Source organism: Stomoxys calcitrans, chromosome 4 (genome assembly GCF_963082655.1).
Source record: "Stomoxys calcitrans chromosome 4, idStoCalc2.1, whole genome shotgun sequence".
NCBI lineage: Eukaryota > Metazoa > Arthropoda > Insecta > Diptera > Muscidae > Stomoxys > Stomoxys calcitrans.
Window position 1 is genome coordinate 32,127,165 of NC_081555.1, and position 22,069 is coordinate 32,149,233.

At 41.4% G+C, this 22,069-nt stretch overlaps 2 protein-coding genes across 3 annotated transcripts in view; both read right to left on the minus strand.

The window, feature by feature from the left end:
* LOC106084534 (serine--tRNA ligase, mitochondrial) overlaps window positions 1-22,069 on the minus strand; it is a 68,576-nt gene that overhangs the window by 16,424 nt on the left and 30,083 nt on the right. The window lies entirely within an intron of this gene.
* LOC106084533 (box A-binding factor) lies at window positions 9,183-12,851 on the minus strand. The gene has a single exon (XM_013248269.2). It carries the CDS (start codon window positions 11,821-11,823, stop codon window positions 9,466-9,468), a length of 2,358 nt encoding a protein of 785 aa, XP_013103723.2. The 5' UTR covers window positions 11,824-12,851; the 3' UTR covers window positions 9,183-9,465.

Consider the following 22,069-nt stretch of genomic DNA (forward strand, 5'->3'; position numbering starts at 1 on the left):
AACAAATAAATAAAAGTTTAAACTAATTTTAATACCTTCTTCAGCTAGTTTTGAAATTGAGTGAAAGGTCCAAAATAACGGACTAAATTATTGAATGTCCCTACTGATATTCTATTGACAATGCCCCATATATCCCGCAATGTCTCTATATATTCCCCAATGACTTACTATTGACAATGTCACTGCCGGCTTCTGAATGACAAGCTCATATAGAATGTTTAAAGGAAAAAGGCATGGGCTTGGGCACAATTTGTCTGTAGTTCTGGTGACAAAGTCAATAGTAAGTCAGTATAGATGTACTATTGACATTTCCTACAGGGGTGTTCGATAATTTAATAACCAAATAAACAGATAATGGCTAGGAAGCTAATAGAAAGTTCAAGACTCTTATTAATGTATTGTAAAACAAACATTTGGATTTCCTGTTTAAAGATCATAGAGTTGGACATACAGTAGGCTTTGTTTGTCATTAACCACCTACACATTCTATGTTGCTAAAACTATGTTGTGATCCCATTCACTCTATGTTGGAAGGGTAGTTCTTTAGATTAGAATGACTGAATTGACTTTTATGGCTGCATAGATTAGAATGACTAAATAGATTAGAATAACTGAAATGTTGCTTAAATTAACTTTTACCACTAATTTTACCTAATTGTATTAGCAAATTAGTAATTAGTATGCTGAGGAAGCAGTTAGAAAGTCAAAGGTCCACTTATTTACTTATTCATTCATAATTTTTGAGACAACAATTTGGATTTCCTGTCGTAAGATCAATAGGCCGTATTTGCATAAATACTCCAGACATTGTTACTTACCACAGCTACAAGTTTCATCTCCCTTGGGCAGTGATAGACTAGCAGGTGCCCTTGTGTTCTTGTGTACGTACACAGAGATTCGTATGCAACTGAGAAATTGCTTTAGAACAAATCGTTTTTATACCCACCACAGAAGGGTTGGGGTATATTAATTTCGTCATAATGTTTGTAACTCCTCAAAATATTCGTCTAAGACCCCATAATGTATATATATTCTTGATCAGCGTAAAAATCTAAGACTATCTAGACGTGTCTGTCCGTCCGTCTGACTGTTGAAATCACGCTACAGTCTTTAAAAATAGAGATATTGAGCAGAAACTTTTCACAGATTCTATTTTTTTTTGTCCATAGGCAGGTTAAGTTCGAAGATGGGCTATATCGGACTATATCTTGATATAGCCCCCACATAGACCGATACGCCGATTTAAGGTTTTAGGCCCATAAAAGACACATTTATTACCCGATTTTGCTAAAATTTGGGACAGTGAGTTATGTTAGGCCACTCGATATCCTTCTTCAGTTTGGTCCAGATTTGGATCTAGCTGCCATATAGACCGATCTCTCGATTTAAGGTTGTGGGCCCATAAAAGGCGCATTTATTGTGCGATGTCGCCAAAATATGGGACAGTGAGTTGTGTTAAGCCCTTCGACACCCTTCTTCAATTTGGCCCACATCGGTCCAAATTTGGATATAGCTGCGATATAGACCTATCTCTCGATTTAAGGTTTTGGGCCCATAAAAGGCGCATTTATTGCCCGATGTCGCCGAAATTTGGGACAGTGAGTTGTGTTAGGCTCTTCGATATCCTTCTTAAATTTGGCCCAGATCGGTCCAGATTTGGATATAGCTGTCATATAGACCGATCATTCGATTAAAGGTCTTGGGCCCATAAAAGGCGATTTTGCCAAAATTTGGGGCAGTGAGTTGTATTAGGCCCTTCAATATCCTTTTTGATCGGCATAGATTTGGAAATAGCTGCCATCAAGGACGTAGCCAGGGGAGGCCTCGGGCCGTACAGGGCAAGCCGTACAGAATTCAGCTCTGACTTTAATCACATGTCACTGCCGATGGGCCTATTCCTGCAACCAGTAGCGACGACAATTTTCAAAAAAAAAAAATTGAAGGTATCTTTACCAATTTCACAGTAACAGAAAAATTTTTGCAATTTTCGATTTTGAAAAAAGGTGGGTGCCCCCCAAAAGGTCTTTGTCTCATTAAAGATGCATTTATTGTCCGATTTCGCTGAAATTTGGGACAGTGAGTTGTATTATGCCCTTCGATTTGGCCCAGATCGATTCAGTCCAAATCGGACCATATTTGAATATAGCTGCTATGGGGGCATAAATTATGCATTTTTCACCGGATTATTACGAAAGGTGGTTTACATATATACCCGAAGTGGTGGGTATCCAAAGATCGGCCCCTTTTAGCTTGTAATTTGTTTTTTTGAGAAATAGAAGAAGCCAGTTGTATTCCCTACTCCTCTAAACTCCGTTGTGAAATTTAAACAAGTAAAAGCGTGCTAAGTTCGGCTGTGCTGAATCTTATATACCCTTCACCATGGATCGCATTTGTCGAATTCTTTGCGCGGTATCTTGAGGCTCAAGAAGTCAAGATCCCAGATCGGTTAAAATGGAACCTTTTTCAGGTTATGTATCGATTTGAACCATATTTGACACAGTTGTTAGAAGTCGTAACAAAACACATTATAAAAAATTTCAGCCAAATCGGATAAGAAATGAGCCCTCTAGTGGCTCAATAAGTCAAGATTCAGGATCGGTTTATATGACAGCTATACCTGGTTATAATCCGATTAAAACCGTACTTAGCACAGTGGTTGGAAGTGCCACTAAAACACCGCGTGCAAAATTTCAGTCAAATTAGACGAGAACTGCGCCCTCTAGAGCCTCAAGAAGTCAAGACCCAAGATCGGTTTATATGGCAGCTATATCAAAACATGGACCGATTTGGCCCATTTACTATCCCAACCGACCAACACTAATAAAAAGTATTTGTGCAAAATTTCAAGCGTCTAGCATTACTCATTCGAAAGTTAACGTGCTTTCGACAAACAGACGGACGGACGGACAGACATGGCTAGATCGACTTAAAATGTCATGACGATCATGGGGTCTTAGAAGCATATTTCGAGGTGTTACAAAAAGAATGACGAAATTAGTATACCCCCATCCTTTGTTGGAGTGTATAAAAATCTTTGATCAAAACTCTTAAAATTGAAAGTAACTCGTACAAAAAGACCAAAACGGCTATATATCGTAAACGTAGACCAAAGCTGTCTAAAAGTATGCTTTGGTGATAGCAGATAAAAATCCACATGTGGATCTTATTACAAACCAACAACTACCACAGACAATAACTAAAGCATACTTTTAGGCCGTTTTGTTTTGGACGATATGTCTTTGTTGAAAGTGATTGACAGATTTATGGGTCGATTATGGATTGCAACCCAACTTCAGTTGAGTTGCCATCAGCCAAATTTGTTAAAGCAATTTCCGTTTATGATTTGAAAAGCATATATTTTTACAATTTACTTAGTAGCTGAACGTTCAAAATACTGTTATTGAATGGAACTGAGAATTTTTTCCAATTTTTTAAAAATTTTTATTTTATTGTACGATGCATAATCAACCACGTAAATTTATACGCAGGCAGACATATGTGATTATTTAAAAGAAGGATTGTTTTGGCTTGTCAAAGCTATCTTAAGCAAGTTAGAGCACGTTAGGCACGGACGGACCGAATTTTGTATACCCTAATACCCTAAAAATAACCTATATAACGTTATATATACAAACAACCAATGACTATAACGTCCCCAATTTAATCAAAAGTAATACAAGTAAAAGCGTGCTAAGTTCGCCCAGGCCGAATCTTGGGAACCCACCACCATGGATTCTGCTAAAAATTTGTACAAAATAAATTAAGTTGAAGAGCATAATTTTATTCTACATACCAAATTTCTGTCAACCCAGCGAAATTAAAGCTTCTAGGAACCGAATAAGGATGTTCGAGAGACCGGTTTACATAGCAGCTATATCAGGTTATAGACTGATTTGGACCGTATTTGGCACAGTTGTTGGACAGAACACCGCATGCAAAATTTCAGCCAAATCCAACAAAAATTACGGCTTGTAAGAACTCAAGAAGTCAAATCGGGAGATCGGTTTATATGGGAGTTACCCGATCACTGCAGTGTGTATCAAGCGGAGATCCTTGCAATTAAGGAAGTGGTGGAATGGCTAAGATATAATGTCATGACGACTATTGGAATAAATATCTTCTCAGACAGCCAGGCAGCTATTAAATCCCTGGAGAACTTATTTCTGAACACAAAAACCGCCCTCGACTGTCGCAGATCTCTCAACGAGATGGCTAATCAGTTAAAAATTCACCTGTTCTGGGTGCAGAGTTACCGAGATATCCCAGGGAATTGTAAAGCGGACGAGCTAGCGAGACTAGGAACTACCCTACACATTTCAGGGCTACTAGAATCTGTGGGTATGCCTCTAGCGACATGTAAGCTAAGTTTTCAGAATCAGGCCCGAAGGACAACGAATGATAGATGGTCACAAAGAGGGGGCTGTGAGCATTCCAAAACTATGTGGCCTAATCTAGACTTGAAGAGGTCTACTGCTGTGTTGTCATTGGCTACAACAGACGTCTCAGTCAGGTGGATAAATTGTGTGTCCCATGGCATAAATATAAGGGAGAAAGTGGCACAAAGGAACGCCACAGGGGGGCATTTTATCGCCACTCCTATGGGTGACCGCCTCAGTAGTTTTGTGGACTGCGATGGAGAAAAAGTGCAACATACAACAAGTTCAGAGAACATGTTGTCTTGGCATAGGCCGAGCGATGAGAACCACGCACACTAGGGCACTATTCTAGATATCCGACCCATTGACATACAGATTAAGTGTGAGGCAGCCACTGCGGCTATGAGACTTGAGGCGATGGGAGAATGGATTGAGGATGGGAGTAGCTCATACCATCGCGGTATAATCGAGGCGACGATAGGAAACCTGGAAGGAAGGGAAGAGGTTTCCGATCGGATAACCGAGTCGAGTGCGAGGCACTGCTGCCATCGGCGCAGTCTTGGACTGACGGAACCCTAGTAGTTTCATCTGGAAGATCATGTTACACGGATGGATCAAAGCTGAAGGACAGAGTGGGCCTGGGGTCTACATTGAGAACCCAGGGATTGATATCTGTTTTAAACTGTCTGACCATAATACCGTCCTGCAGGCGGAGATCCAGACGATCACGGAATGCGTGAAGTGGTGTGGTACTAACGCGAGGACGTCGAGTGTGAATATCTTTACTGACAGTAAAATTGCCATAAGGGCAATAACAACCTGGACGGTAAGGTCAGGAACAGTCTTGCAGTGTAAGAAGGAGATTAACGCCTTCTCTGAGGATGGCAAAATCCGCATCGTTTGGGTGCCGGGCCATAACGGAGTAAGGGGAAATGAAAGGGCGGACCATTTGGCGATGAAGGCCAGAGGACCGCCGTCAATAAACTTGGTTAACCCGAAGCCTTTCGGGGCGACGCAGTCCGAGTTAAGGGATTGGGCGACGATTGCGCATGCAACATTGTGGAACATCGAAATGGTCGGTAGGACGGCGCAAATCCTATGGGGTGATTCAGATCGTGAGAAGACGAGGCTATTACTGAAAGGAAGCAAGAAGGAGGTCAGTATAGATATTGGTATTATAACGGGACGCATAGGACCACGAGCTCACTTATGTAAAATCGATCAAATAACTTGCGAACGTTCACATCCGCTATATCAGACAGGTTTTCAAAGAAATGAGAACTTAAAGTGTAACCCCTTATGTCTGCTAGTGCGAGACACACACACAGAAGGTGTTCTTTAGTCTCTTTTTCTTCGATGTCTTCACAGCTTCTGCAAAAGTCGTTGCTGGCAACCCTCAATCTGTCAGCATATTTTCCAAATAGACAGCGACCTGTCATGACGGACATAATGACTGAGACGTCTGTTCTAGCCAGTGACGGCAAAGCGATAGACCTCTTCAAGTCTAGATTAGGCCATATAGTTTTGGAATGTTCACAGCCTTCGGGTCTGGTCCTGAAAACTTAGCTTACATGTCGCTAGAGGCATACCCACAGTTTCCAATATCCCTGGAATGTGTAAGGTAGTTCCTAGTCTCGCAAGCTCGTCCGCTTTACAATTTCCAGGGATATCACTGTGGCCCGGCACCCAGAACATGTGAATTTTTAACTGTTCAGGCGTCTCGTTGAGAGATCTGCGACAGTCGAGGGCGGTTTTTGTGTTCAGAAATACGATCTCCAGGAATTTAATGGGTCTTTAAATAGAGATATCGGTCTATGTGGCAGCTATATTCAAATCTAGACCGTTTTGGGCCAAGTTGCAGAAAAATGTTGAAGAGCCTAACACAACTCACTGTCCCAAATTTCGACGAAATCGGACAATAAATGCGGTTTTTATGAGCCCAAAACCTTAAATCGAGAGATCGGTCTAAATGGCAGCTATATCCAAATCTAAACCGATCTGAACCAAATTTAAGAAAAATGTCGAGGGTCCTTACACAACTCACTGTCCCAAATTTCGGCGAAATCGGACAATAAATGCGCCTTTTACGGACCCAAAACCTTAAATCGAGAGATCAGTCTGTATGGCAGCTATATCCAAATCTGGACCGATCTGGGCCAAATTGAAGAAGGATGTCGAGTAGCTTAAAACAACTCACTGTCCGAGTTTCAACAAAATCGGATAATAAATGTGGCTTTTATGGGCCTAAGACCCTAAATCATCGGATCGGTCTATATGGGGGCTATATCAAGATATAGCCCATCTTCGAAATTAGCCTGCTTATGGACAAAAAACCAATCTGTGCAAAGTTTCAGCTCAATATCTCTATATTTTTAATTAAAGACTGTAGCGTGATTTCAACAGACAGACGGACATGGCTAGATTGTCTTAGATTTTTACGCTGATCAAGAATATATATACTTTATAGGGTCGGAAATGGATATTTCGAGGTGTTGAAAAAGGAATAACAAAATGAATATACCCCCATCCTTCGGTGGTGGGTATAAAAATTTTACTCAGCTGTTCTCATGACCTCACCTTATATATGCATCCTGGGATCCGGTTAGTATTGAGCAGTAGGTGGACTTTTGGAGCGCCGTCCACCAGACCACAACACCATATAGCATTATATTGGGTTGCCAAAAAAGTAATTGCTTTAATAAAACTTAGAATGAACTTTAATCAAATATACTTTTTTTTAACACTTTTTCTAAAGCAAGCGAAAAGTAACAGCTGATAACTGACAGAAGAAAGAATGCAATTACAGAGTCACAAGCTGTGAAAAAATTTGTCAACCCCGACTATATGAAAAATCCGCAACTGCAGTATATACCCAATGTATGACACGGGGTCTAAGCCCTCAACTTTTGCCAATGGCTCTCCTGCAGGTGTATAGGGCCAGAATTGCCTTTCTTGTCCTTTCCAAAATGTTAGATTTAAAGTTCAAATTCCTGTTCAGAAAAACACCCAGATATTTTGCGCTTTCTGTAAATGGAACATTCTCTCCTCCCAAGGAGACAGGTTCCACTGTAGGCAACTTTTATCTCCTGCTGAAAAGAAATACTTCTGTCTTGCACGTTTTTACGCCTAGACCACTTTCGGTAGCCCACTTTGCTGTTGCACGTAGAACTTCCTGAAGTATATCTCTTAGAGTGCTGGGAAACTTTACCCTAACCGCAATTGCCATGTCATCAGCATACGCGACCACTCTTACACATTTTTCTTCCAGAGACAATAATATATTGTTAATGGCTATATTCCAAAGTAGAGGGCGTTAGTACACCTCCCTGAGGTGTTCCTCTGCTCACCCATCTTTTTAGATCCACATATCCCAAGCATATTTTTACTTGATATTATTTGGGGCCAAGTGCATGGGTAGGCCGATTGGGAAAGGTCTTTGGGAGTAGATTACAATATGTAAAACCAAATTTGGGATAAAATTGGTAAAGGAGGGTCTTTGAAAGTGTTGTACCCGATGAAATGAGTTTTCAAAATGCGTAACAAATTAACTAAACAAAACAATAAACGCGGATTCGAGAATGGCCATTAGGTTCAAATGTTTATATAAATAAGCCATTTTAAAGTGTATCATATCGCACAGAGCTTATCTAGATGTTGTTGTAGCCCGATTTGCATGTGGAGGTGGCGATCCTCGTCAAGCTCCTGTAGGTGAGCAAGCTCGTTCTGCTATGTAGTAGTTATTGAGAGTTAGAAATAATCGCAAAATTCGTGTGTTAACAATGTTCATAAGAGCTGACAAAGTTCAGCCCACCAATTCACTTTGTTGGCAAATTTCATAGCCGAATAATGCCGATAAAGGTTGACTATCAATTGGTGATTCTTATACTTTTTTTTATAATTCAACAATTCAGTTCTTTTTTACAACAACAGCGCGATAGCTAAAAATTATCTTTCGAAATATTTCATCATATTTATTTCCGCCCATAAATGTTTTCTTAGTCATATTTTGTAAAGTGATTGCCTTATCCAATAAAATGTCTATATAAGCGAAGTGCAGGTAGATATTTTCATCGAATATCAAGCGCATTTTCTACACATCTATAAAAGAATGTTGGCCTAGAAATCGACAAAATGTCAGCTTAGCAATTATCGTAGGCAATTTCTAGAATATTTCCCACACATGTAACTGAAAGTGAAGTAAGGGGGGGAAAAAAACAACATCAAATATATAGTTTTAGGTTGTTAAAATAAACATAACTATTATTTATTTCAAAATTCTTTACATGCAAGTCAATCGTTGTATGTATGTAAATATATAAAAATACTGTAGAAATATTGTAGGACTACAATTTTATCTAGACTTTGTAAAAATAGATGTATTTATATATATATATGTATATATATGTATGCAGTTGCGTATGTATTTTGTTTTGTTTTTTTTTTTGTATTTTGTATTTGTTTTTACAGTTCAATTTATATCACAATCATTTGAATGAACGTTTTTCCAAAAATAAGTCATCTAATCTTGTTTTTCCAAAAAATAAAAATAAAATAAAATAAAAAATAATATATATAAGTAATCTTAAAGCTTTCAATTCAATAAAACAGTACAACATTTCTTCTTAAGAATAGAAATTTTTATATCATTATAGATAATGTTTGTTTGTTTGTATGTAAGTGTATATTTACATAACCTCTCTTTCAAATATATGTATGTATGTGTGTGTGTGTTTGCAGATATGGTAACACAACGGCATTTCCGGCTCCTGCTCTGTTCAGGCCGTTCGTTCGTTCATCCCTATTGCATTCATAGTTTATTCATAATTGTATAGATATATATGTGTGTGTGTATGTATGTATGTGTGTATATGAAAAAACTATTGTCCTTTTGTTTTTAAATTAATGCTTAACTTTTAAATATTTTTTTTTTTTGCTTAAGTGCTAGGTGGTTGTTGTTGATATGTTTTAATTGTATTGAGTTTTTTTGTTTTCTCTCTTATAAGACGATGGATTCAAATCCAATGGCATACATTCTTCATAAATGTTAGGGGAGCAAAGGCATTTATTATTATTTTCATATATATATATTCTAAGCTAATATAGCTATGGGGGAATTGGGCTCTGAGGGGGTGCGCGACTCCTGTTCCAACCAGCGTTCTACGTGTTTGGAGCGCTGCAAGTTTATCTGCTCCTGGTGTAGCGAGTGCATTTGCAGGCTAAGGCTGTAGGTTCGGTTGTAGGCGTAAGAGGATTCACCGCGAGAGGAGAATGACGAATCGCTGTAGGTGGAGGATGAACTTTCGTAGCCCGATGACGAAGGAGATCCCTTGGGGCTGCGGAAGGAGGTGGGCGAGATGGTGGGAATGGAGGTGAAGGCACTTTTCATATTCTCTGATGTCTTAACTTCGGCAGGAAAATTCGCATTTTCGGAGGGCATGGTGAAGGCATTGTCTTTCATGGAGAACTGAAATGTAGCGCCGCCGCCGCCACCGCCACCCTGACAATGAGCCGTCGCTATGTCATAACAGTGTGGCGGCGGTGAAAGACTTGCCGTATACCGTATCCAGGGACTAGCCTCTCTTGACTCGCCATATTTCATATCAGTGCTGGCACTGCTAACCGCTGTGCTGTTCTCAGAATCAGCATCGGTGTCGAGTAGGTATGGCTTGAATAGTTTTACCGGTTTAGAAGGTGGCAGTTTCTCCTCCGTGCCCACCTCGATCTCCACTTCATCTTCGTCGCTGTGAGAGTTCGTGGCATGATCGTTGTCTTCTTCGTTGGTGTCTTTTAGTTTTAGCTGCTTCTCGGATAGCTCTGTACAATTGTCATCCGTGTTATGGCACGTCGCACTCGACCCCTTACGTTTCCGGTGCGTCAAATCGACAATGCTGCTGTGGCTGCTGTTGTTGGTGTGGCTATCCATGTTCATCTTGGCAGGCTCTTGGTCTTTTTTGGGCGCCGCTGGCAAATCAGGCTTCAGATTTCGGCGTGTACGCAGAGACAAGTCCATGGGACCCAAAGGATATACCAGCGGTGAGTAAACACCATCTTCCTTGAATTGATATAGGCTTGTTGATTGGTGGTATTCGTGGCGTGGGTAGCTGACTTTGGGTCCACTGTTCGCTGCTTCTTTTGATTCCATCATATTCTCGGAATTTGTTTTAGAATCGGCATGTTCCGATTCACCTACTACTATGGCAAACCCATTGACAGCGGCAGTGGCGGCGGTAAGGGAGGCAGCAGCTGTTGGTGGTAAGGCATTCACATTCACTTCGGGTAGACTTAGTGACGGCAAAAACGATGACTGTTGCTTGTCTGATGACTGATGTGTTAGTGCCTGTGTATACGACGCCAGATTATGGTATTGATACGGTTGGTGTTGTTGTTGTTGCTGTTGCTGTTGTTGGGCCTGCTGATGTATGTGTTGAGATGGATGAGAAATATGGTGTGCTAATATCGGCACTGGCAGTTGAACTGTTGCAGGTGTATGATGGTGTATATATGCTGGGATTCCGTAATGATGGTGATGATGGTGGTGGAGCAGGGGTGACATTGCTGTGACTGCGTTGCTGCTGGCACTGATTATCGATGTGGGACGCAAAGGCGAGGGGACCACAGAGTCGGTGGGACACATTGAAGAACCATTAGAGGATGGCTGGCTTGTAATAGTCATAGCAGCTCCGGCTGCAGCTGCAACCACTGCAGCTAAATTGGCGGCGGAGAATACCCCTTGGCTGGGTGTCGTTGCGGTTGTCACTCCCGACGACACGGATGCCGACGATGCGGATGGCAGGGATGGCACAATTATTGCACCGCTATGAGGTGCTTCCGATCTTACAGCTTCTAATCCCAAATGGCCATGTTGGCTGTTTGCTCCATATGGGGAAACACTTAACAGTGAGGCGGCAGTGGCAGAGGGAATGGAAGACTTTTGCGATTGCTGATGCATGCTGATGTTATGAAACTGATGTTTCACCGTATTCTGATTGATATTCGCCACCGATGATCTTAGACTAGACTCGCACTGCAGCCATTTCTGTATCTGCCTGCGATGTATGTTGTATTTGCGGGCTGTAGCCCTTTGATTGCCTTTGCAATCGTTGTCATTGCGATACGACTCCAGAACTTGTAGCTTAAATTGCGGTGTAAAGATGCGGCGTGAGCCCATTTTATGGCTATTATTTCCGTTTCCACTTGTTGTGTTGTTGGAAACGCCACCACCTAGGTGATGGCTCCCGCACATTCCTTCGTTTAACACACATGTTTTCTTACAGCTGCTCAACTGTTCGGCGGTGGCGCTTGCAGTTCGCTCATCTCTATTTTCGTTTTTGATAACTACCGTTCTGCCATTTGTCGTAGTCGTCGTCGTCGTTGTCATAGCCTGGCGCCGACTTTCTACTGCGCCACTCTTCATCGCACAGTTATTGCTACTTTCATTATTTTCCATCTTTTAGGTATTTTTAGGTGCAAAAAGCGTAACAAGTTTTAATTTTTTTAACATTAATATATACACATATACTAATTATTAATAATATAGGCACTTCCGTTCACAATCAAAGTTTTTCTTTAGAATTTTTGATTTGATTTTAAATCATTTATAATAAAAAATAGTTTTTGTTTTTGTCTGATGACGATATATGTTCTATGTAAGGTAGTCCGTTGGTGGCGGTAATAATAATAATGATTTTAACACTTCACTCTTTTATTATTAGTTTTTTTTCTTTTGGTTCTGTGTCAGTTGTTGTAATAACTCATTCCCACGGCTATTTCTATGGTTGCGACCGAACACCTTCAAATCCAAAACACAAGTGTTATGCGTTCTAGTTCGAAGACTCGTTCTAGTTGTTTTGCTATGTGTGCTATAGTAATTGCTTGCCTTAGTGTTCTTCTACCGACCGAAACAACATCGTAGTTGTTGGCTGGCTGGCTGGTTGGCTGTCGTCGGTTTGTCTCTTGGCGTGAATGTGGTGTATAAAGAGTGTTTTGTTGTAGTTTTTGTTGTTGGTTCGTCGCCGTCGTCGTCGTCGCCGTATTCTTTCACTGATTCTAATTGTTTGCTTGAGTTCTTTTCATTTTTTGTGTTGTTTTTTTTTTTTTGTTTTACTGAATTGAATTGTGAGGGCGACAAGCAAGTGTGGGACACGAGGTGTGAAACGAACGAATGAAATATACAAACAGCGCGGCGGCACAATAACAAGAACACACGTTCGATCGCTGTGTTTTTTCTCTTCCAACTAACTAAGAAACTCTGTAGAAGTATATTTTAATGTTCAATTCGCCAGACACTGGCAGACATTCTGGCTCTAGGTATTTCCAATGTGGTGGTGCCACACACACACACACACAGTCATACATTCCCTTACCGACCCGAATACACCATGCACAACGAGTTTCTTTCAGCGCGGTGTGTGGTTCAATGCATGGGTGTGAGTGTGGGTATGCATGAATGTGAACACACTCATTACTCACTCTCTCTCTCTCCTAAATATCAACTGTTGCTTTGCTTTGCTTTGCTTCGGTGGCTAGCTGGCTGGCTGGCTGGTTAGCTGCTGTCGCTGTGTGCTATGCGTGTAGGTAGAACAACTAAAATGAAATGTTCTTTCTCATTGATACACAGAGAGACGGATGGATGCATGGACGGACAAACGAATGGACGACTCAACGTCTCGGCCCGTTCAATCGTTGCCGTTGTCGGCATGCACGTGTGCATTTGTGTTGGGGTATCTGTGTGTGCTTTCGTCGGCATGTGTAGGAATAGGAGGACGGACGGATGGACGGACGAATGGATGGATGGACGTAGGGGCCAACATGTGCGCCTGTGTGTATGGCCATTGATTGACGAAGAAAAACAACCGCCGCTTAAGTAGTTGGTACGTATGTATGTATGTATGCAGACGTGGACACTACACTCTACATTCGTTCACTCACTAGTTTTGACTTATGTATGAGCTGATAAGCACTTGATATTTTTATACGTACTACATTTCTACATACATATATGTATGTACGTATACTATATGCACCACACTCAGCACTGTGTTATTTCACTTCGCGAATTGCTGGCACATATGCACATAAGTATGTAAATACTACATACTATATGTAAGAGATGTGCTAAAATTATAACAAAACAAATCAAAATCAACAACATTAGAATGCATGCAAGCATCCCAAAAATTAACTTGCACTTTTCACTATTCTTGTGCATAGAAAACCAACTGCAACATAGGTACAATGTAAATTATACTATAAATATGCACATACATCTATATGTACATACATGTACATATTATACACAATTAGATATGCTAAATAGTATATAGGAATCGTTGGCGCATTCAGGATCTTTCCAACAACATGGAGCATATCGACGACGATCGACACACCTCTAATAGTTTAACCGATTTCGCCAAGAAAACTCTGCGGTCATACATGTGTATGCAAACATACACAACACTCGTACACGCATGCACACGTACTATATGTATGTACATGCTACACAGGCGGCTTACACTCATGCACACATTCATGAATGTGTTTAATGCCCATGCTGGATGGGGAGACAAACGGGCACCACATTTTCTAGACATACAATTAAAAGTTAAACTTTTTAAATCGGAAATTCTCTTATATGCCCATGTACATATGTCTACATGGGTATACGTACCCAGTCGCTAATGAGCTAGTACAAAAACCAGGATTAAAAAGTTTATTTAAATACCCATACATATAAATATATGTGTTCGTATTAATATTAAGTTCCTATAGGTCGATAGTCAGTTGAAAATTATGTGACTAAGAACCCATATAACTCACCTTAGGTGACTAACTGCCAAAATCCCTAACATTCGTTTGCCCAATCCTTAATTCGTTTGTCAAATCTTCGAAATCAGCTGTATTTCCTTTATAAAATCAGCTGATTTCACGGAGTTGGCGAATGGATCAAGTGACAAAAATTTAGAGGTTTTGGGAGTAAATGTTGCTTTAGCTGAACTTAGAACCATTTTTCCATCCATCTAACCATCGCCAGCGATTTATGCACCGAACTTAGAATAGATTTCCAAACACCTAGATCTCTGCACTCTTTCTCTAATTTGTGACACCTAGTTTTGAAAAGACTTTCTCCACTTGATCTTTCCGTAGAAGATTTGATTGTTGTGGGCAAATTTGTAAATGGAGGTGACGGTCCTCGTCAAGCTCCTGTATGTGAGCAAGCGATAGCAGCGGGAACATGGAAGGAATGGATGAAGTTTCTGATCGGATGCCTGATGTCGAGTGCACGAGGCACTGCTGCCAGCGGCACAGTCTTGGATTGACGGAACCCTAGTATTGTCATCTAGAAGATTATGTTACACGGATGGATCAAAGCTAGAGGACAGAATCAGCCTGGCGGTCTACATTGAGAACCCAAGGACTGAGATCTGTTTTAAACTGCCTGACCATAATACGGTCCTGCAGGCGGAGATCTGGGCGATCACGGAATGCGTGAGGTGGTGTGGTGCTACCGCGAGGACGTCGAGTAGAAAAATCTTTACGAACAGTAAACAGGCCATAAGGTCAATAAAAACTAGGGCGGTAAGGTCACGAACAGTATTGCAGTGTAAAAATTGCAAATTTTGCCCATGAACATTCCACTAAGGAACAGGGGAAAACTTCTCACATATCAATGAGTGCAGTTCGATTCAAGTTTAAGCTCAATGATGAGGGGCCTCCTTTTTATAGCCGAGTCCGAACGGCGAGCCGCAGTGCGACACCTTTTTGGAGAGAAGTTTTACATGGCATAGTACCTCACAAATGTCGCCAACATTAGGAGGGGAAAACCACCGCTGAAAATCAGTTTTTTCTGATGGTCTCGTCAGGATTCGAGCCCAGGCGTTCAGCGCCATAGGCGGACATGCTAACCTCTGCGCTACGATGGCCTCCAGTATTGCAGTGTAAGAAGGAGATTAACGGCTTCTCTGAGGATGGCACAATCCGCATCGTTTGGGTGCCGGGCCATAGCGGAGTAACTGGGAATGAGAAGGCAGACGATTTGGCAGTGAAGGCCAGATAACTGCTGTCAATAAACTTGGTTAACCCGAAGCCTTTTGGGTCGACGCAGTCCGATTTAAGGGCGACGAACGCACATGTAACACTGTGGAACAGCGAAACAGTAGGTAGGACGGCGAAAATCCTATGGGGTGATCCGTATCGTAAGAGGACGAGGCTATTACTGAAAGTAAGAAGGAGGTCAGTATAGCTATGCGGTAAGTTTTAGTATGTGTAGAGCCTGTGGGGAAGAGGATGAGACGTTGGAGCATTTTCTATATCAATTCACGGCTTTCGCGGCTAAAAGACACTGGTACTTAGGTGGGGACACAAAACCGGACATGAACCCACTTGAGGGAGTGGTATGGAAAACAAGGATTTTGTATGGAGCACGGAATTCTTAACTTAAAATTTTCCTTTTCAAGGTTACTTTTAAGTTTTTAGAACGCACAACAAGCTGATTACTGGTATAGGTGTATGTCCATAGCGACATTGGGCGGATCAATATCAGCACCCTCTTTTCAACCTTACCTAACCTTACATCCGTTAGTTCAGACAAATCCCCAAAGTAATGAGAATCTAAAGTGGAATTTCGGCTGCTTGCCATTGCAGGACCCACACAAACAGCACATGTTCTATAGTCTCCTCTTCCTCAGCGTCTTCAGTGGTTATTTGCAATCCTTGAAATTTCAGCATGTTTTCTGATCAGACAGTGATCTGTCATGACGGACACAATGACTGAAATCTCTGTTCTGGGCAAAAGTGTTTTTCGGAGCCCTAAAACCTTCATTTTGAAATCATCTTTCATTCGCTGCTCTTTGGGCTTCATCCTGAAGACTAACACAATGAGTTTTAGCTTACTGATAAGGCATCTCCTTCTCATAGGCGAGTCCGAAGGGCGGGCCACAGTGCGACGCCAGAAGATATTGTAGGCCTCAGGCGGACTTCTTTGTAGGGATTTTTAAGCACTATCCAGCAAAGAAACAAAAAAATTGAAATCGGACCACAAACGAAGATTTGGCAGCTCCATCAAATTTACCAAATAACGAGGTGACCAACGGTCAAAAGGCGTCCGTACAACCTAAGGCATTGACATTTTTCAAGTACCTCACAAAAACATCTAACAAAAAATTATGGAAATCGAACCACAAACGAAGATTTGGCAGCCCCAACAAATTTTCCAAATACCGAGGTGACCGACTTAAGGAGTCTGCCAAAAGGCGGCCGGGCAAGATAGGGCCTTGAAATTTTACACACCATCCAGCTGACATCTCAGCTCTAACCGTTCCATTTTCAATTTCAAAAAGATATCTCTACACATTCTCAGGGCAAGATAGGGCCTTGAAATTTTACACACCATCCAGCTGACATCTCAGCTCTAACCATTCCATTTTCAATTTCAAAAAGATATCTCTACACGTTCTCAGACGTCACATTGTTTTACTAGTTTTTTTGATTGTCTCCCACTGTGCGTCGTCAAAGATTGACTCCCAAAAGGTATTCTACTTAGCCATTGTATAAACTTCAGTTTTTTTCTAGAAAGTCTGGACATTTCCGGCGTAAATGCGTTCGAATGCTGTTCAATACAGCGTAGCTGAAACGAAGTTTTACCAAATCCACACTGGCATACCTGTTAAACAATAAATGACAGCTACTTGACATTTGTGTGACAGCTCCAAAAGCATTTGCTTCTGTTCCTTAAAGGAAAATTCATGGGCAAATTTGCATTTGCATTTTACCAAAAGCATTTGCTTGCATTTATAACCAAAGTTATTCTTATTTAACTGAAAAATCACAACCGCCTATTATTGGCGAACTCTAACACCTGAAAAAGAACAAAATGTTTGTGTATCGCACCATAAATCGTTATAATTATACCGGTGGCGTTGACAAACGTCATAGTGGTTGTCCAAAAAAAAACTGCAACAACGCCTGAAATGGTTCGGCGAGTGAAGGTTTTGTATTCCACAAAATCCACACTGTTATGGCAATCATATTTTTAAAGATCTGAAAATATACCGTGAAAGGATCCAACAAGCCTTACATGTTCCAAAAACCACACGCCCTTACGCCAAAGAAAAATATTTAACTCGAAAGAGCAAAGGAGTTGCTGACCTTGCTCGAATGTGGTGAATTTCCGAACATGGTGTTCTCTGACGAGAAAAACTTCACAATTGAGCAATTCATAAACTCCCAGAATGATCGTTTTTACTTAGTCGAACGCACGTACAAGAATCGGAGTTTACGAACGTTCAGCCGAAGTAATTTTCCTTTTGAAGTGATGTTATGGGCAGATCTAACTGCCGACCGCTCTCCAATAACACTTTGTACCAGCTACCCTGTACAACTCGATAAGCTACCATCTCCAATGTTCTATAATCAACTATCTCCTGTTAGAAAACTGTTAAGTAGATACAAGGATGATTTTGAAAGTTGTATTCCATTTAAGGCCTAATGTCGTTAAGCATATATACAGAAGATGCAAGTGAATTTGTACTGTATAAGAAAGTCTTACACTTGAATGCTACTGTCGGCATTTCAACAAGTATTTCTTACATGTCTTAACTTCTACTCCACTCAGACCAAATAAGCCTGCAAACTCTGGCAAGTTTTGATTTCATCCAATATTCGATTCTGATCTTATCCAAAATTCGATTGGCGCTTTCAATGTTTTGAACTAAAAAAACCTAAAAAAAAAAGGCAAAGGTTGCTGACTTCCACAAATGAGTAGTAGATCTAGTAGTAGGCTCAAATTCTTTGGCTGCCAAAGCCATTTCTTTACTCCTATATAAGATCTACAAGGAATATAATGTATATTTTGGGTTGCCCAAAAAGTAATTGCGGATTTTTTATATAGTCGGCGTTGACAATTTTTTTCACAGCTTGTGACTCTGTAATTGCATTCTTTCTTCTGTCAGTTATCAGCTGTTAATTTTAGCTTGCTTTAGAAAAAAAGTTTAAAAAAAGTATATTTAATTAAAGTTCATTCTAAGTTTTATTAAAAAAGCATTTACTTTCTTTTAAAAAATCCGCAATTACTTTTTGGGCAACCCAATAGAATAACAATATCATAGGCTTAAATGTTTCTGGTGAAATATGCTTTTTTTTATTCCCCCCACGACGTTTTTCAACTACAAAGTGTTGGAAATTATTAGGATTGGATGCCTTGTTTAGGTTCTCGTTTGATAATGAACCGCTTTTTCACCAGAAATGGGCGCGTGACATGCATTTAGTCGTAACGAACACACAAGTCACTTAAATCGTGAGCTAAATAAATATTCAAGCAAGCAGGGGATGGCGCATATGCAAGAGGATAAAATTCTCGAAGATAAGTGAGGGTGTTTAAAATAGTCCATATCCTTATCATTGGATGCCATCGTGGCGATTGGCTTAATAAGTCGACTCACGGTACTAAACGCCTGGTTTTGAATTATCGCGAGAACAGTCATCTAGAATTTCTCTATAAAGAAATATTTCGCCACACCAAGCCGTTAGGATTCAAGTTAAAGTTGTAGTTGAAATTTTAATCAAACATTGGATTAGTGGTCAAATGTGCTTCTCCAAGAAAACGAAGTGAGAATGGAATCTTTCTCGCATGTACTTACTAATGAAAAACTTCCCAAGCAGAAATTGTAAGATAGGAATTCCGTGCTACTTACAAAATCCTTCCTTCTCTAATGTGGTTCATGTCTGGTATTGTGTCCCTACCTAAATGCCGGTGTCTGTTAGCTCCAACGTCTCATCTTTTTCCCCACATGCCCTACACATGCTATCACTTGCCGCACCGATTTTGCATATGTGAGCTCGTAGTCCTATGGGTCCCGTTTTCATACCAAAAGCTATAATGGCCTCGTCCTCCCACGATCCGGATCACCCTATAGGATTTTCGTCGCCCTGCCGACCATTTCGCTGTTCTGTAGTGTTAGGATTTTCGTCGCCCTGCCGACCATTTCGCTGTTCCGCAGTGTTGCATGCGCGTTCGTAGCCCACACTCTTAACTGAGACTGCATCGACCCGAAAGGCTTCGGGTTAATCAAGTTTGTTGACGGTAGTCCTCTGGCCTTCACTGCCAAATCGTCTGCTCTTTCATTTCCCCTTACTACGCTAAGGCCCGGCAACCAAACGATGCGGATCGTGCCATTCTCAGAGAAGGTGTTAATCTTCTTCTTACACTCCAAAACTGTTCATGACTTTACCCTCCTGGTTGTTATTGACTTTATAACCAGTTTACTGTCCATTAAGATGTTCACACTCGACGTCATTGCGTTAACACCACACCAACTCACGCATTCCGTGATTGCCCGGGTCTTCGCCTGCAGCACCGTATTATGGTCAGGCAGTCTAAAACAGATCTCAGAACCTGGGTTCTCAATGTAGACCCCCAGGTCCACTCTGCTCTCTAGCTTTGATCCATCCGTGTAACATGATATTCCAAATGGCAATACTAAGGTTCCGTCAGTCCAAGACTGTGCCGCTGATAACAGTGCCTCGCACTCGACCTCAAGTGTCGTTTCAGGTATCCGATCGGAAACCTCTGCCCTTCCTTCTAGGTTTCCTATCGTCACCTCGATTACACCGCGATGGTATGACCTTAAGTCTCATAGCCGCAATGGCTGCCTCACACTTAACTGTATGTCTATGGGTGGGATATCTAGTGCCCTAGTGGGCGTGATCCTCATCGCTCCGCCTATGCCAAGACAAAATGTTCTCTGAAACTGTTGATGTTGCACTTTTTCTCCATAACAGTCACTGAGGCGTACGTAAGTATTGGTCTAATCACGCTCCTGTAGAGCCAGTGGACTATCCTCGGAGCCAATGGCGCGTCTACATAGTGCCCAACATCTGTGAGCCTTCTCAATACGCTCCTGAATGTGACACTTCCAATTCAGTTTCCTGTCCATGATAACTCCTAAGTATTTATCCTTGTCAGATATCGAAACCGTTCTATTGAGAAAACGTGTTGCGTTAAACTGGCCCACCTTTGTCTTCCTCGGGAACAAGCAGATTTCGGTCTTTTGTGGGTTAACATTGAGACCCAGGTCTAGCCCAGTCGTATGCTATCTGCAGGACCCTTTCGACCCTTCTGGAGAGCTGGTTTGGATCCTTATCCTTTAGAAGTATTATAACATTATCTGAGTAGCAGGCGAGTTCAAATCCCTCCGCATCCGTAATAGGTCCTTTATGGTGGTCAACAATACGAGTGGCGATGAAAAACCCCTGTGGCGTGCTCTGTGCTACTTTCTCTTTTTTATACCCTCCACCATAGATGGGGGTATACTAATCTAATCATTCCGTTTGTAACACCTCGAAATATAGATCTAGGACCCCACAAAGTATATATATTCTTGATCGTCTCGACATTCTGAGTCGAACTAGCCATATCCGTCCGTCCGTCTGTGGAAATCAAGCTAGCGGTCGAACACGTAAAGCTAGCCGCTTGAAATTTTACACAGATACTTAATATTGATGTAGGTCATTGGGGATTGCAAACAGGGCATATCGGTTCAGATTTAGATATAGCTCCCATATAAACCAATCTCCCGATTTAATTTATAGAGCCCCTGGAAGCCGCAATTTTTGTCCGATTTGGCTAAAGTTTTGCACATGGTGTTCTATTATGACTTCCAACAACTTTGCTATATACCATCCAAATCGGTCAAGAACCTGATATAGCTTCAATATAAACCGATCTCCCGATTTGACTTCTTGAGCCATTATAAGCCGCGATTTTTTCCGATTTGGCTGAAATCTTGCTGTTTTGACTCTTAACAAATGTGCCAAGTGCGGTCCAAGTCGGTCTATAAACTGATATAGCTCCGATATTTTAGCAGAATCCACGGTGGTGGGTTCTCAAGATTCGGCTCGGCCGAACTTAGCACGCTTTTACTTGTTTCATAGTATATTTGGGCCTATTTGTACATAGTCATCCCCGGAACGGCATGACTATAAGCACCACACGGGTGGGAACTCTCAGTTCCGATTTGTGTGGTGTTCATCGTCATTACAAGAAGCTCAACTGAGAGCTAGCACGTCCACAGGTTGCCGATAGTAGGATGCTCCATATACAGAGAAATTGCAACTGCAGTCAGCGGCATCAATTGGAGAATCTAAGTGAGTGGCCGGCCGGCAACGGCTCTTGTACAATATTCTGAGTGCCAATGATACTTGATATGACAAGGCGAGTTTTTGACGCCTTTAAAAACCAATGAGCATAACGTTCTCGCGGCGATCAGACTTATGGGCCGAAACGAACTTGCTCGCATATGGAGCTTGACGAGGATCGCTACCTCTACATATAAATGTGGTTCCAAAAGCAACCTTTTTGAACCTCCTTGTTGGGAGCCGAAACCATCTTAACCTCCTATCGCTCTTAAGGTTGAACCATCCCATGCCACTTTAAGATTAAAACGACATTCGCCACATTGAATTCAATAGGGTCCTCACGATTAGTCAGGCTGAAGAGGTTTCGGCGGCGATCGGTTCTATGGACCGGAACAAGATTGCTTGAATATGGAGCTTGATTAGGATCGCCACCTCCACATACAAATGTGGTTACAACAACAACCTTTTTGAACCTCCTTGTGAGCAGCCGAAACCATTTTACCTCCTACCACTCTATTGGTTGCATCATCCCCATGCGTCCTTAAGATTCAAACGACAGTCGC

Bases quoted from the DNA above. Each gene is read 5' to 3' on its own strand.
- LOC106084533 (XM_013248269.2), bottom strand. From the start codon at position 11,823: ATGGAAAATAATGAAAGTAGCAATAACTGTGCGATGAAGAGTGGCGCA.